The 18019-nt window shown below is 36.5% G+C and overlaps 2 protein-coding genes across 4 annotated transcripts; both read left to right on the forward strand.

The window, feature by feature from the left end:
* Positions 1-4347: 4347 nt before the first annotated feature.
* On the forward strand, positions 4348-10764 carry LOC126875977 (carcinine transporter-like). Of its 3 annotated transcripts, none has more exons than XM_050638907.1 (3): positions 4348-4959; positions 9644-9904; positions 10206-10764. In XM_050638907.1, the coding sequence occupies exons 1-3, from the start codon at positions 4904-4906 to the stop codon at positions 10483-10485; spliced, it is 597 nt and encodes a 198-aa protein (XP_050494864.1). In that variant the 5' UTR covers positions 4348-4903; the 3' UTR covers positions 10486-10764. The 3 variants fall into 3 exon arrangements, with proteins under 3 accessions (XP_050494864.1, XP_050494866.1, XP_050494865.1); XM_050638909.1 differs by lacking the exon at positions 4348-4959 and adding an exon at positions 6038-6887; XM_050638908.1 differs by lacking the exon at positions 4348-4959 and adding an exon at positions 8497-9443.
* Positions 10765-11778: 1014 nt separating this feature from the next.
* Positions 11779-15411, forward strand: LOC126876016 (organic cation transporter protein-like; the record flags this gene model as incomplete). Its single annotated transcript, XM_050638927.1, has 6 exons — positions 11779-11915; positions 12022-12127; positions 12860-12963; positions 13029-13243; positions 13639-13814; positions 14273-15411. Coding segments are annotated over 6 exons (957 nt in total), but the record flags the coding sequence as incomplete, so codon positions are not given.
* Between the last annotated feature and the right edge of the window lie 2608 nt (positions 15412-18019).

An 18019-nucleotide genomic window follows, 5' to 3' on the forward strand; every position in this document is an offset into this window, starting at 1 on the left:
CTGATGGAGCCATCTTTCTTTCGGACTACCGCTATCGGGCTCGCATACTCCGAGTCTGACGGTTTGATGACACCCTCGTTTGTCCACGCTTCCATCAGATCATCTACTTCCTTTCTTTCCGACGGCGCCAGTCTTCGCGGTCTTCGCGCTACCGGTTTGTCGCTTTTCAGAACTATTTTCGCGGTTATCCCGACGTCTCTCTTCTTCTCCGGCCTATACCCTTTAATAATATCTCGAATCGCTTCACGATAATGCGGTTCTCGTACATGCGACAAGTCGATCTCGTCGGATTGTTCTATCGCGTTTATCCTCAGTACATCCGGCGCGTCCTCGTGACCGTCGGTCTGATCGTCGAGTCGTAAAAATGTCACCTCGCCCCGTTTGACTCGCAACTCTACCTGGTCTAAAAAATCGGTACCTAAGAGTAGACTGTGTCTTGTCATTACCTTATTCGAGACAACATGCAGGGTGACAGTAAAGTCGTACCCGTCGACCGTCATTACCCTTGTAAACTCGCCCCAGGTACTATTGCCAGCGGAACCAAAACCATCAAACCTAAGTTTGCAGTTTCCTAACCTCGCATACTCATCCGCCCGTATGAACGTAAGGTCACTACCTGTATCCACTAACGAGACAAACCTGCAGCCATCTATCGACACGTCCTTCACGTACTTCTTCCTCCCCGGTCTTGAGATTACGTAAGTCTTTACTTGTCGCGCTGTACAATTCGCCGCCACATGTCCAAACTCGTTGCATTTGAAACACTTCATACCTTTTCCTTTCTCCGGGCACTTAACCCTTAGATGATCCTCACTACCGCAAATGGAGCATCTTCTTTTCTTCATTGCGTCTACAAATTGACTGGGCTTCCCGTTCTTCTGGGTTTTAGCCGGCTTCACAATCGACTTTGCTCTGCGATTCTTCTGCTCTTCGTACATCACTAACCTCTTCCTCAACTCTTTGATTGACGTAGCGCCGTACAATACAGCCTTATTGTTCTCGCCGTCTATTATTCCATCCACTATGTATTCCACCTTTGCTTCCTCCTCCATGTCCACATGGCTGGCTATTTCGAGCATGCGGTACATGTAAGCCAAACATGCTTCATCACTCTCCTTTTTCGTTTCTTCAAGTTTCTGATGAACTTGCCTACTGTTGACTTTCCTCGAAAATTCTTTCACTAGCCCCCTCTTCAACTCATGCCAAGTCCTGGCATGACACTCGAAGCTCGCGAATATTTTCGCTGATCCCTTCAGCAGCTTCCTGGCGTAGACTGCCTTCTGCCCATCCGACCACATGCACGTATCAGCGACTTCCTCGAACGACTCGAACCATCGTTCGACATTTTCACCTCTGTTGCCACTAAACGACTCTAATGCATCTTCGACGTCTCTAAAACTCAGTGTCGAACCAACACATGCCCTTCGACAACATTCGTCACGGTCCTGATGCACCCTTCGCGTATCTCTCTTGTATCCTCTTGCGTTTTTCTTGTCATCTTCATCCTCACTTTCGTCGTCGCTTTCTTCTTCCGACGATATGTCGTTACCATCCATGGCCGCTTGTAGCCGTGCGCGTAATTCTACTTTTCTTCCCGTCGTTTTTAAACCCAAACTAGCGAGGCGCTCCTTCGACTCCTTCGTATTCATTTTCTCAACATCTTCATCTTCGTTACAATCACGCTCAGCTCTCTGTACATTTTCTAAATCTCGTTGACCGGTTAGCTCTTCACCGCCCGTCGATCCCTTACGATACGATTGTCCAGCCCTACACGCCCGATTCAGCCTTGCAATCAGCACTGACCTCGCACCCGATATAGGGAGGTCCATTCGCGCGAGCTTACTCCTCAGCTCCTCCAGCGTCGAACCCTCTTCACCCGACAATCGCTCGTCCCCGACGTTTGCCATTTTTCACACTACACAAACTTAAACCGTCAACGATATCGTCTTTTACCGCACCGGTAAATTCACAACTAGCTCGAATAGCTCTGTTAAATCGTTTCGTTTTGTCTGTCTTGTCCAATCCCGGCTGCGCCCCCAAAAATATGTAATATCGTGATATAATGTGTTTACAAAGAGTGGACAATAGAGACGTTAATCAGACAGAAAAAGACGATTGTTGTTCAACCTGAACTATTCACGCCAAACGCACAGAAAACAGCGCAATCCACACTCTCTCGGCAACGCCACTCGCAACCTCTGTCTCCGCTCAGCTCGCACTCGGCTCCTCGACTCGCACTCTGCTTTTCGACTAACGCTCTGGCCGTTGCCGCATTCTGTTGTCTTTTTCCTAGGCCCACCGCACACGTGTTCTGCAGGCGCACGTGGCCAGGGTCACGTAGGTCTTTTCCACGAAACTATGCACTTGAAAAGACCGATGACACATTGATGGGTCCGACGACGCCTCGGCTCTCGCGACATTGTTCATAGTTCGCCCGATATTTCTTAGGCCTTTCGTCCACGATACTACATTAATATAGAGTGGAATAGATACACCATTGAGGATTAAATGTTTTTAATCTTTCGTTTCTAAGCTTTAATTAATTACGTTTCAGAGTTACTCGAATGAACTATATCTTAAAGAATAAAATTCGAGTTTGATTATGTGTTCGTAAAAATTGGATTAAATTTGAGTTATTGCCACTTCAAGACACTTCGTTACAATAATCATTGTAAATAAAATTAAGAAGTTAAGTAAAACTAGGAACATTATATTTGTCTACGATTTTTTACATTTCTGCGAGACGCACATGTTTCATTGCTAACGAAATAATTAAGTTTATTATAAAATATGAAGGTAAATACGCTTCGTATTAGCAAGTTAATTTTCGAAAGCTAAATGTAGATATTATTATTTGAATGTCATAAATACCCGATACAACAAGTACATACATGAAGTGACACACACTTGTGTATTCATGAGTTTTTAATTGCCTTCTACGAGTTTACGAATTATAAAATTTTATAATTACAAATTACACACTCGAATGATAGATTATTTAAATATTTAAATACGTGTAATAAAATTTCGATTTATTCGATAAATATTATGTTCAGATAAACTCTCCGTTTTGTCTACTTTTCATATCTTTTGGAATCTTGTTAAAAAATAATGAAAAATGGGGTTCGTTATAAATTCATGATTTAGTTAACGATGTTCAAGGACGTTTAATCTGAAGGATCAGAAGGAAAATCACGATCGTTACGAGACAACGTGAGAAAATTTAATGCCGCAGATTGTCTGAAATCAGCCATAATCGCATTGTTACTTACTGAGCGATTCTTAGATCCTTTAGTTCTGTTTGTTTTGCCGACGAAACACGTATAACATAATCTGTTACCGATACTAGGTGATAAATGAACAATAAGGAAGTGAAACTGGTAAATTCCATGAAGGAATACATTATCAGTTTGGAAAAGATAGATGATCAAGATAGATCACGATCATTATGTATTAGTATGGCAAAATGAAGACTGAAATATTTGCACGATATTACAGTAAATAATTAATAACAGATTTCGTGTTAATAAAATGATAAAAAATATTAAATTTAGGTTTAATATTTTAAGCATTTAAGAAAGATGGAACAGAAAACTGTGATAGGCTTTGATCTTTGAGTATTAGATGGTACGATAAGTATCGTTTTCGAAAAAAGAGTATTAATAAATGTAAAGCATTTTAAAAATGAAAATTTTCCATTAGCAAATTTCTCGTCTCTTCTAGTCAGAAATTAAAATTGAATGAACTGTTTTTGGGTAATATTATGGAATTCTCTTTAGTTACGTGTTTATAATACATAACAGAAATGTATCTATTATTCAAGATCCATCGTTCTACTGTTATGGAAACCAGAAGCGAACACAGATTTCCCTCAGTCCGACCTCTACACAGTCAGTGAAAGCATTTTCATACAACAAAGTAAAGATAAAAAATTTTCCTTCGACGACGCAATGCGATTCCAGTCACGTTGCTTAATGATCTATCAAGGTAGACAGGATTCTTGAGGAACCAATGTAATTACGTGACTACGATCATAATTTTTCTAAGGTCTCTGTACCCATAAACAATATTGTGATCCCGTTTGTTATTTAATATAATTACTTATATCTAGTTATATTTAGTTATTAAATGATTTACTATATGTAATTCAGTAAATCGGTACAAGATCTAAAGAAAATATTTCTTACGTATGATTTTGACGAACTTTGTGTAAAAATCTATAAAACTAGAAGTTGCTTAGTTTATATACAGATAAAGAAAAGCATCGTTTATATCGTCGAGATATCACATTTATATCATTTTAAAAATAAAAATTCTTTATCAAAGCGAAGAACATTTTCATAAAAAATTACGAACAGAATATCTCGATTCTGCAATCTACTGTAAACAAGATAAGTATCGATAATGAATAAATCTTGACATTGAATTTTATTCAAAAAGTTACAGTGATATCAAATAATCCGTAATGACATTTATTACTCCAATCATATCAGTCAACTACTACCTACCGCGTAATACGCGATCGATTTTCAAACGCACCCCCCTCCCTCCCCCCACCAAATAGAGTTTCCAGTGTAATTCTGTTATTCTTGAATCTTCGGCTTGTTTTTCATTTTTTAGCTCACTTTAAAATTTCTTCTGGCTTCAATTGTGCTACGATTTAAAGTTTTCCGTGTATACGTTTAGGACGTTACTGCGTGCGGAAATAGTACAGAAGGCCTCTAATTATACCGTCTACAATATTATTTATAGACTTTGAACCATATAGTACGTAAGTATGTAATTGTATATCTGTCGCGGTTCATTTTATCCTTCTCTGTTGCGTGAACCAGCGGTTAGGAGCGACACTAAATCAAGTGGGAATGAAACTCGTTGAAACAACGCTAGACATGGTAACGGATCCATGACTGTGCTTCTGTTATTATCAACGCCAGTAACGGTTAAACCTATTGCATGTGTGTAAGTTGGAAGTTACGTACATAACTTATGCACACCCGTTGTGTGTTTCGCGATCCCATATTTCTTTTAATTTGAATTTTATGAAACTTTTTGTTCGATAATTGATGTGCCATATTACATCCGTCACATTCAATGTTATATGGTGTAATTTCTTCAGTTGTGGTGTTATGTAAGTTACGAGGTCATTCCTGTGTTTGGACATGTGTTTGGAATGTAGTGTGTATCTTTCTCTTCGTATGTACATAGTGAGTAGAGACTGTCTGTCTTTCGCTAGAAGAATATTCTGCATATAGTTATTTACTGTTCTTGATATTTGATTTTGGAAATTTAATTTTCGCTTTGCTTGTATCTTCGAGCGTAAGGTGAAATTTGTACAGACATATCTAGTAATTTGTTAATCGTACTGTTCGAAATTATTGTGTGTGTGAATATTTCGGTGAATATAAACTACGAAAACCTGTCCTTGATTTTTTATGGTAACAAAGCAGTCTTTTCAGAAGAAACAATATTCATAAATCAGTCCCTTCGCAAAAAGCTAATTCTACGAATCTTGTTAGAAGAAACCGGTTGACGAAACTACGTGTCCCTTCAGGAGAGGTCTAATTTATGGAGGTAGCTTGCAAGAAAAAACCAATCTCACAAAAAGCTTGAGCATTCTTAATTAATCCTCTTTAGAATTCAATTACATTTATGCCTTTTGTAAATATTAATTCTAAAATAACATTACATAATTCATACATAATTAAATAACATTACATATTAATTCTAAAATAACATAATTCATAAATAACATGCTAACATTTCTAACCTACAGAGTATCAACAAATAACATAACGCAATTCCCCATTTCAATTAAATATGAAAAATATACTAAAGTCGATCCAAGATCAAACCCGGCAAAACAAACGACAAATTTACCTGAAAAATCCACTGAATTCGTTTCAATACATCCGTTATTTAAATTGCAAAAATCAATTGTGTTTCAACGTCAATTTTTAACACCGTCCATATATCGCAATTTTAGTACGCGACAAGACGACAATACAATTCATTTCAACACCATTGAAAACTTTGGCTGGCTTCGGACAACCGGTTTCCGGCGTGGCGCCACTATGCTTTGGAGAAACAAGGAAATACATATGTATGCACCTTGCTTTTTGTGAGACAGAAGAACTCTGTGTCTCTGTTCTACCAACGTCGCTGTTGCGACGATTTGCCGCAAACCTAAATGGAGTTCGATCAATGGCAACGCGAGCACGTGGTCCTCGATGTTCGCGATCGGAAAATCGTGTTTTCCAAACTATTTCTAGTTTCGCCGGTTCCACTGTCAATCAACGTTTCTTCCTTTGGTTCCGTTTCTCTTCGATTCTCTCCTTTTTTATTGGCAAACACGTGTCACCGAGTATCGTGTTCGTCTTCGCTAAGCAAGCTTCTATATCAGCGATACGCGAGCCGGTTTCCCCTTCATATTTGTACAAGACTTCGTGAACATCGGACATTTTTCTCCTCTCTTTTCGAATAAGAAAATCCTATCGTTGTTTAACTAACAATTGCATTTCTTTAAATGGAAATGTGGTCGTGTCTCCTTTATATTTTCAATTAGCCAGGGAATTTAGGTTTATTGCCGTGGAAACTTGATCGGTCGTTTACGTAAGGATCTGCGACTCTGCTTCATCTTCGAGGAAAATTTCATCGAATACAATCGTTTCACTCAATGATTGGATCAGTCGAAAGGGAGATTCCGTGACTGCCTGTATAAATATTGATCATAGTGTCTCTTGAAGGGAAGCTGTACCAATCTTGTTGATTTAACTACTGATCCTACTTTATCCTCGAGAAAAATTACTTACTTTGATTGTTTGACCATTAATTTTAGCGTTTCTTCGAGGGAAACAGTGTTGATCGCTCGAGTCTGCTTCTTTCTCAAGGTAAATTGTATTTACTATTTACTCGATCAGCTATTTTATTTTCTTTTCCCGGAGAAACCTTGTTTCTCGCCTGTTTGACCATCCGCGCTATTTCTTCTTTGAGATAAACTGCAGCGATTATTCGTGTAATCAACAAATCTACTTTTTCTTTCTTTACGAAGGAAATCGTGTGTTTAACGAAATCTCGCTTGTTTAGTCATTGATTCCGCTAACTTTTCCAAATAAATCGTCAATCATTCGCTCGATTGCCAATTCTAATTTTGCTTCGAAGCAAACTGCGTTGATTATTCGTATAACCTTTTTAATAGAAACTGTTTTTCGCCTATTTTATCGCCAATTTCCTTTTCAAAATAACATGTATTAATTATTCGTTTAATCGCAGATTTTATTTTATTTTATTTCTATTTCTATTTCGTTTTATCATCGATTTTCCGCCGTCTTCAAAGAAACCCACGTGAATTACTTTAATTGCTTTTTCAAACTAATTTTATTTCTTTACTTTTAAATTAAGAAGCAGCAACGAAAATGCTACAATAACGGAAAAATTCTTCGGTTATCTCCAGAAAGAACACGAAGGTATCGAACTTAGTGTATTGAGACATTTTGTTCGTTGGAAGTTAGTCGACGACATTTGGAACGGAAAGATACATTTGACATGATTTAGTGTGACGTTGAGAGAGAAAAATGGTTTGATCGAGGGTGCCCTTAATTACTAATTTCATAACTTGCTGTTAATCGATCTGACAGTGATATTAGTGGATGTAGTTGGTAGTGCCTGATTAATCGTGATCGATATTTTGAACAAAGAGCAACGAGAAACGATCAGTTTGGAGTTTCACTTTGACGTCGTGAGACTATCGTTAATTAGACATAGAAGAATCATTCGGTGACAGGTAAGGGTTTCAACTTCTGTATTCATTTTCTTCTATAGACTGAATTTAATTTTTCGCTTTGATAATCGTTTATGAAAGAGAAGCGATAATTATTAGTTCTACCTAAGAATGTTACTAATAAATTAGGAAAAAGAAATTTTGATTGGATTCTTGATAACGAGTGAAAATTAATTTAAAAGATTGTATTTGGAATTTTGAGAATCGATCGAGTCCTCAGTTTCAGTGCAATGTAACGTTATCAGTCGCGTGAGTTTGGCTCATATGTAATTTATGTGCAAGCTAAATGTTTCCAACAAATTGTAGCATATTGATTTCTCAAAGTACTGTATCAAATGTCTTGTAATTATAAGCAATTGTTTCGTTTGGACGATCAAGGGTAATATACTCTATTTTTTATTTTAAAAATGCCGCCATTTGTATAGACGTACACACGCAAGTATTTATTATGTAGACACGATGGCTCGTAGACACGAACGTTTCTCGTTGTCGTATTTTCCAAACAGGTCAGTTATTTCGAGCACTCAACCACTTTCGAGCGCTCCTGACAATGACATTAGTCATTCTAATCGATGTCTCGAAATCGATGGTTCTTCTGTCAGCTATTTCGTTTCCGTGTTTATTCCATATGATAATATTGTTTCACGTATTCGCTTAAATTTAATTGGCAAATGATTAATTTCCCTGAATCCATTTTCAAGTAAACATATCAGTTTACCCTTTTGCTCTATCTGATACGAAAATGAACAATTTGATATAAAAATTTTGCGAAAGATCGATATATTATTTTACTTTTAACTTGGAAATCGTTCTCTTAATTTTTCAATATCTAATTAACCACCTCAGTCCCTAAGACCGTCTGTTTTAACGAATGGTAAATAATCAAATAATTGCGTTGATACATCAGAAGTACCATCTTCTTATATCCCTGATATTAGTGTTAAAACAGGTTTGAAAAACCTTCAATTATTTCATTTATTCTTAGCCTTCGATGGCTTAAAATTTTCTCGGTTATTTTCCAATAGAGTTCAATATATTGATCGAAAACTTAGTTTAGCTAAGCACTGTAACCGGAAGTCACCCTTAAGTCGCCGGGTAAGAGGATTACGAGTAATAAACAAACAATATTAATCAGAAAATTATTCCATTCAATTTTTCTCCTGCATTTAATTAAATATGACAGAGTCGACAAACTTTCCTTCGGTTCTTCTATCTCATTTGCAAATCTATAATATCGATATCCAAACGATAACTCGAACACCATTAACCAGCACTCGAGGCTATTTCTTTCGTCGAAACTTTCCTCAGATATGTAGATATCACGTTGACATCGCCGCGTATACCGAATCAGCCCTTTTTAAAGATGATCTCGCGAGCGTGGTTCGTATGCAATTCAATTTGAACGAGTCGCGTGTCACGATTCACTTGACTCCCGGCACAGTAATTGGCCGGCACTCGAGCAAACACTTACGCTTAATTTAACGTTTAACCGAATCGAAAACAAAGCGAACAGTTGCCGGACTTCGCTCGTTCTTTCAGTTCATTTCCGAACGTCTTTCGATCAGCATATCGGGTCTCCTCTTTCATCTCCGTTGCCTTTCAAAATCTAAAATCATAATTGAGACTTTGCTGCTCGAACTATGGAAGGGGAAAACGTGAATGACGGGTAAGATTGTTCCTGCGTTCTGTCAGAAAATAATTTCCTGTTTGTGGGAGAGGAAAGGAGCATTGTAATTGGAATTACAGAATGTGAAACATCAAAGGAACTGCCGAATGACATTTATTTCAAAGACTAGAAGACTGAAAACTTTGTTATACGACTTTTATACTGCTACGCCTGGAAATCAAGGATGGATTCTGTTTCAGCGAAATGAAGGACGAGAAGAGTAACTCTATATTGCCCACTGAAGCGACTCGATTGAGACCAAGATTGGAAAGTTTCGATGATGTTCTGCCGTATGTCGGTGACTACGGGAGATATCAATGGCTGTTGTTATTGTCGTTACTACCTTATGGCGCGACGTACGCGTTTCTGTATTTCTCGCAATTTTTCATTACGATTATTCCCACGGAACACTGGTGCAGGATAGACGAATTAGTAAACTCGAATTTCACCGAAGAAGAGAGGTAAGTATGTATAATGAAGGAAAGAAAGAAAAGGAGATATACGTAGCAACGAAAGCTCCTTTAAACTTTGAACGATATTTTTGATTGTTCGTAGAAAGTGACTTTAAAATATTGTGAAAAATATGCGAGATATCGCGATTTCTGGAATTTCTCGAATTTTCGAACATTTCGAAAATTATTAGAAAATATTGTAGAAAAATTTCACGATAAGATACAAGATATTTTTGGATTACTCTGTCTGGACTTTGGTTCTTATTTTAATAATTAAAATGATCAATCATCTATCGTATGGGATGTTTAGGATTAAGATAGCGATTCCAGTGACGAACGTTTATCCTTATTACGAACAATGTCAACGGAAGGACGTAAACTTCACAGAGCTGTTGAAGAGCGATAAGAGCCTGAGCTCATCGGGCTTCCAAACAAACAAAACGATAAAATGTACTCAATGGGAGTATAATTTTACGCAGATTCCATATCCTAGTATAGGAACTGAGGTGAAGTATTCACATCGTTGTCTGAATCGCATGCTTCGAAATTCTTACACTTCTGCTGCGTTCTTTGGGTCATTTCCGATCTAATCTAACCTTGTTATAGTAAATTTCATAAGTTTAAAGAAAGTATAAGACGATAATTGTTAGTACGGATAATTCCTCGTTCCGATTTTACGCGAACGTTTTTTTCAGAGCATAAAGAACTCTTTCATTCATCGAACTGCGAGCAGAATCGAGATATAAAAATTCGAAGACCGCAGCAGGATTAAAATTATATTCTGAAAAATATGAATCTGGTTTTTCGCTGACTAACTCTTAACCTTGGTGATTAGCTAGAATGGGTATGCGACCGAGAATACCTCGTATCAACGGCGCAGGCCATCTTCTTCTGCGGATCCATCATCGGTGGTTTCCTAGTCGGTTGGATCGCCGATCACAAGGGTCGTATCCCAGCTTTAATGTTCTGCAATGGTATCGCCCTTTTTGCCTCCATTTTCACTGCCAGCGCAAATAGTTTTTGGTCATTCGCCGTCTGTAGGTTTCTCACTGGACTGGCGTTCGATAACTGTATCAACATTCCTCTGATTATCGGTAAGCCTTCTACGAAGTAGAAAGTGCGAGAGGTTCGACCGATAAGCCAATGTTTCAGTCACGCGAGAGATAACGTTAGTATGAAGTCAATGTTTCTATTACGTGAAAGATGATGTTGCGTGAGAAATTTTTGATGAATTGTTCCTCGAAGATAATTTTGACGTTACTGTACTCGATTGAACTATACGGTTCGAGTTCTTGATTCAAGAGCTTTTGCCACCACCAGAGATGAATATATTGATTTTGTTATTGTTAAAGATCGTTTCATCGATTTTCATGTCGTCGAGGATAGTTATATCTTGATATTCTTAAATCGAGTTATACAAGGTGGTTGGTAATTGGTGGTACAAGCGGAAAGAAGTCGAAAATATAGAATACAAATTTTTTTTTTTAATTCTTCCATCGAGACAACGATCTACAGTGAGATCCGTTATAACGAGACGCGATAAAGTGCACGCGTATCGAGCGAAAATTCAAAGTCGATTTTCTCGAAAACAAAGCCTCGAACGAAAAACGTTTATTCTATATTTTCGACTTCTTTTTTCGCGTAGAATCACCCCCTTTCCGCTTGTACCATCAGTTACCAACCACTCTGTATATTCGTTCGAAATGAAAATTATCACAAAATTTTCAACACGTAATTCGTTTAAATACGTTAGAAGCAAAACACGTGTATTATGTAGCGCTTTTTGTTATACGGACCAGCTCAAACTCGGAAAATTCACGTTTGCAGAGTAAACGGATTAATTTAAAATCGGAATTATATTTATAATCTTACAATTATCCTACAACTACATCGCAGTGGCCAGTACAATTTTACCATGGATAGCCTATTATATCGCGAACTGGAGATATTTTACTTACGTTACTGCCATACCGCTGTTATCTGTCGCTATCACACCGTGGATTCTTCCCGAGAACGCCCGGTAAGTAAACTCCTAATCGTTCGATTATTCGAATTCTCAACTTGCGCTTTGAGATTTATGCAAATTTACTTATCGATCCATATCACTCGTATTTGCTCTGTTCAAGCTGGTACGTTTCCAACGGGATGATGGACAAGGTTGTTGAGAAACTACGGAGAATAGCTAGGATCAATCGTAGAAATCCAGACTCGCGTATTTACGATATATTAGTTGTAAGTTCGATCAAATAGAATTCTAGAAAGCTTACGCGAAATCATACGGTACAGTACTTGAATCTGTGCTGACAGATATATTTGATTCACGTCGAAAACACACAGACTCGCGAATGTATTTTAACATGCATAGACAGGTTTTAAAAATGAAACGCGATGAAAAATGAAATATGAAATGAAACTTGACTGTCGCGATTCCATTGTGGTATTATATCGATCTCGTACAAAATTTGAAGTAAATCTGGGAATTTATATAGAAATTATAAAATATTTACAATTTACAAGTACAATCGGGGATAAAAATAAGCTGCTATAGTTAATGGAAATAGATGTGAAGAAAGTATAATCAAATTAGTATCAGCCTCATATACTTGAGTTTTATTTATTATATTTCCTTCTAATAATATGCAGATAGTTCAGCAAATGATTGAAATGAATTTTTACATTTTCTCCACTAATCCACTTAGTTTTGTTCCCGACTGTATTTCGGATCAGAAAAGTATTTAATCAACCAACCACCCATTATATTAATAAATCTCGATATCAAAAGCCATGCCGACTAATTCCATAAAACAGAATGCAAAGTGCCACTGTTCGTGCTATCTATTAATGACGAATACAATGAAAATAAAATTTCTTTTCAGTGTGTTATGAATTTTGAACTGTGTAAGGGCTAAAGGCACGACTCGTATTATATCTTTCGTTAATTATTCTCGAAATAAATTCTTGCAGAGTAACATGGAGGCACCGGACAAAATTCAAGAATCAGCGACGCTGCTCGATCTGTTCAAAACGCCACGGTTGGCGAGAAACACTATTCTTCTAGTTGCATTCTGGCAAGTATAAGATACGAGTTCATGTTGCGATAAAACCTTCATAAATAACCGATACAATCTTGTAGGTGTTTTACCCTGATCTCGTTCGACGATCACGTGTATTCATTAAAACTTATCCAGAGCTCGGTGTTCGTGTCGTTCTCGATCGCCTGTGCCACAGAACTTCCAGCTGGGTTATTACTCGCCCTGTTGCTCGACCGATGGGGTCGTAGACTCTGCGGATTTCTCACGATGGCAATGACCTGTGTACTCAGTATCGCTGAACTTATGCTGCATTCCAGTAAATATATCGATCTGTTTATTAAAGTAAAATTAAAACGATTATAATGACGTATTATTGAGAAAAATCTGAAATTAAGTTGATGATGAATGTAAAAGAATTTTGGCAACTTCGAAGGTATTAATCTTGGAAAATAATTATTTTGATGGAACTAGAATTTAGGAATTATTAGGAATTAATTTAGTGGCGAAATTGAAAGAGGTGTGCACATTTTAGAAGCAATAATTTTCTATATGTTGGTTTTCTAGAATTTGGAGATTTATAGAAGTTTAAAGTTTGTGTGAAATTTTAATTTAATTTTGGTTAAGCTTCGATCGGACTATATTTTTAATTAAACTTACAATCAAGTATTGTGTATCCAGGATTAATTTTGTATTTTTTAATTTATTCCCCAGTGCTCGCGAAATTAGTAATGTCAATATTGTCGCGATTCTGTCTGAACATGGCAGCCAATGTTGGTCTTCAGTATGCAGCAGAACTTCTGCCCACGCCAGTCAGATCGCAGGGCGTATCTTTCATTCATATTTTCGGAATAGTTGCACACTCTTTGGCGCCATATATCACTGACTCGGTAAATAAATATTTATACTACTATTGTTGTTACAACATTTTTGAAACACCGCTAAGCACATCCACGTTCAACTTCTCTTTAATTTATTCCAAAAGATACAATAAGCGCTATTAGAAATTATGAAAAAGCTCTCATGTAAATTTTCTCATGATAATGTAAAATAGTTTTTTTCTTACCTTAAAACAAGTTGTTTCCTGAAGAAGTTAAATATTATAAAAATCTGATCAAAATATTTCTCACTTTCTAGAAAGCCCGTTTTGGAAGTTGCAACCAACGCTTTTCTTTAACTGATCTTTAATCAAAAAATTGAAATTTAAAATAAAAAATGATGGAATAACTTAAGATATGAAACTATATTGGTTGAAACTTTCTAATGAAACTTTTTAAATGAGAAATACTTTGACCAGATTTTCATGGTATTTAACCTTTGCTCATATAAATTAATATTTGTTCATTAGGCTGCAATTTGGGAGGGATTTCCAATGCTCATTATCAGCACGGTGTCCTTTTTTGGCGCTGCACTGGTTTTGTTCTTGCCGGAAACTGTCGGCCAGAATCTTCCTCAGACTATCAAGCAAGGCGAAGAATTCGGAAGGGACCAACATTTCTGGTCGTTGCCTTGCTACCATAAGACACACTTCAATGGACATCAACACTATCACTCCTGTGAACGATAATTATCTGATTTTTAATAATAATTCAATTAAAAAACACGAAGGAGGATTCGTGTTTTTTTAGAAGTAACAATATTACAAGCGGATCAGTCTGACGATTTTTGTACGAGAAAAAATCGGAACATATTATTTTTCTATTCTCCTACATTAATTTTTATTTTTATCGTTTACGTTTAAGAATTTGTAAGCCTTAATTCTAAAAAGAGCGAGCTTAGAAATCGTGTTCCTATATAATTTTTATTATTATCTTTTAAGAGCTTTTATAATTTTAATGCTAATTTTCACTTGCGTTACGCACGTTCGAATCGTTCAGCGGTTGGTGCTAATTTGATATTCAAAGATATTACGTAGAATAATATCGAAAATGTTACGTAAATTAATAATTACGTAATTTATTAATTACGTAAATAATAAATTAGGGAGATTTAAATTTTTGATTCCTTTAATGTTTTTAACATTTTTTACTGGAATATATTGGACAAAATCTTATTTAAAAAAATAGTACGTTTAGATAATTTTTCTTTGTGAAAAGAAACAGTTTTATATCTTTTGAACGATTATCCACGTATTTTTAACGATTATTTATCTATTCGTTATATTTTTTGTACGATTTTAAATAACGTACAATATTAATAAAATCCAAGCTTGAAGACTTTTTAAATTATTGTTATAATTTCTTCAGCACCAACTGCTGGACTTTTATCTATCTAAAACGAGTTGTACGTACATTAAAAAAAAAATAACTCTAATTGACTGTTTCTATGGTTTAGGAAGAAGAAAAAAAGAAAGGAAAGAATATTGTAAGCAAATCGTGCCATCGTATGACGATCAGTGTTCGTCGTTGTGCCAATAACAACGCAATCAATCTGAAGAAACCTATTCATAGTATTCATAATCATCACTCACGTATATATTCGCGTATACACTCACGTCCATAAGATTGATTCACCGAATAAAACTTCCATAAACCTTAATATAAGAAACAATTCTACTTTTTATTTGCACACACATCGACGAATCCCCCGAACAAAAATAAACTGCTAAATATCTCTATAATTAAATACATTAATGCTCGATGATCCTCGTTCATCGTTATACGTCTAATCTAACTCCATCCTATAATTAGGAGATAACGATCACTTATGTTACAATGTATTAACCCTTAACAGCCGAACTTAATTATAATTAATTATAGAAAATGAAATGCTTCATTATACGGATATTTGAAGTAATATTCTGTATTATACAGGGTGTCTGGTAATTGATACTGTGATAACCAGTGGTTAGTTAATATGGTTAATAACCAGTGGTACAGAATAATACTATGTGAAAGGATCTGTTGAAAATATAGAACGAGAGATTTTCGTACGACGTTCGAGAGAATGAAATTCTGAAGCTTTGTCAACTCGTGTTCACACGACATTCACGAAACATATTCAAAATTTATTTTCTCGCAAATACGAAGAATCATCAGTTACGAAACACTCTGTACTATATCACATTATTATATCACTATCGTATTGATAAGAAATGTCGATATTATAACTCCTTAAGACTCCCTTAATATTTATTTGCGATTCAGCTTAATATGTATTGGCCCTGTGTAATTTCAAGATTAGAAATATAAAAGAATTCATTCCTGATTACGATATCGTACATGATTTACAAAATCATCGACCGTCAAGGATTAAATGAGAATTCTTTCGTCCAGAATTATTTTCCAGACGATCGAATTATTATCCATTGCATCACGAGGATCGAACTAACTTGTAGCCTTGAACAATTATGTACAGTTGAATCTCTAGCGTAGGAATATTTCAAAGAATCTCAGGTTTTGAGGAACGATAGCTGATATTTGCAACGAACAATAGTATGTCTTTTTAATCGGTAACTGAAAGCAGGGGCTAGTCTCATAAGTACGCGAATGATTCTAACGATCGAATGATTCTAGTTGCTAGAATCATTGTTTAAAGGTGGTATAACGGAGATTGTGCGCTTAAGACGAACAGGTCGGAGGATCGAAAGGAACGAGATTGGAAATATTCGCGTCTCTTCGCGAATCAGAATTTTACTATTTCTAATTGAACACGTGACGGAGTTTCGATCTGTTTCAAGTAACATTTAAACCTGAGTGTTACGCCGGGCGACTCTCTGCCTGGCCCAGGTCACACACCGCGGGCCAGACGGACACCAGATGTCCGCTCTTCCGTACGGCGTACCCTCAATAGCCTTAAGCATCCGTCATAAACCCGAGTCACTTGCCTGCTAAGGTCCTTCAAACAAACATCTGTTTCCGAGGAATTTCTCGAGACTATTGTCTACCACGGCTTAACTAAGGAAAGTTGGTTTTTCGCACGTACGCCGCAACTGTCCTCCCACTAACCACTTTCTCTCGAGGGCGGTTGAGACCCTTCGTTTAACCAATTAGAAACAAAGCCTATTCCCTCACTCTCCTAAATAACATCGGCACCAACAAATCCGATGGTCCCGTGCGCTAGACACACCCACCCTTAGCTTTCCTCCGAGACAGCATCGTCTCCCAAGACGGTACTGATTTTACATCCTTCGAACGGTCAACATCCTTCGAGCGGATAGACACACCCACAGATCAGTCACTCATTCATCTCGTATATACGCACCAGTGTAACTGCCTTCGTTATAAGTTGTGGAATAAACGGTGAAATATAACTTACTATACTCTGTCATATTCATTCAACCACCTCTGTTATCTTAACCGAAACAGGGGAACGACTACTTCGCGACGTCGATTCACCGAATCGTAGCGAGAATTTACGCCTCTCGCTGACGCGTTTTCCTCGCGACCGCGTCTCTCCGCGAACGGTCGTAACACTGAGCATTTTCAAAATTAACTCATTATCTATCAATTTTTCTTCTAAAATTTGTATATAATTCTATAAATTATTTACTGCTTTTTCCATTGGATTTAAACAGAACAATTTCGGAAGAATGTCGAACATTATGTTAATATCCTTTGTATTAAAAAAAATTCCTGCTTAAAAAGATCCTACAACTTTCATTTTTTAATCTCAATTGGGTATGATGGTAGCTAATGAACGCTTAGCAATTAATTGTTTTAATGCATTCCATTTTATGAATGATCAGTAATTACGGATTCAAGGATACTTATTAGAAGTAATATTCTTATTATATCTAAATATATCAAATAGAGATATTTCTCGTATTAATACTGAAAGATCATAAAAAAGAAAATATCATAAAAGAATTTCAATTTTGATGTTTCATTAGAATAATATATATATATATGTATGTATATATTTAAATTAAATAACAGAGATCTCAGAGTTTTCAAAGCATTCAACGTGTTGATGCATAAATGGATGATGAAAAAAAGCCACGTTGATCGAGCGAACGCAAAATACACTTCGGTTTAAAAGTCGATCGAAACTCTCATTTCAAGTGTCGGCGATTTATGAATCACCTATATTGATACAAAGGCGATTCGTAATAAAGAAGACAAGTTGAAAGCTTGACAATGCGCGAAGACAGCTC

The sequence above is a fragment of the Bombus huntii genome, unplaced genomic scaffold (assembly GCF_024542735.1).
Source record: "Bombus huntii isolate Logan2020A unplaced genomic scaffold, iyBomHunt1.1 ctg00000061.1, whole genome shotgun sequence".
In the NCBI taxonomy this organism is placed as follows: domain Eukaryota; kingdom Metazoa; phylum Arthropoda; class Insecta; order Hymenoptera; family Apidae; genus Bombus; species Bombus huntii.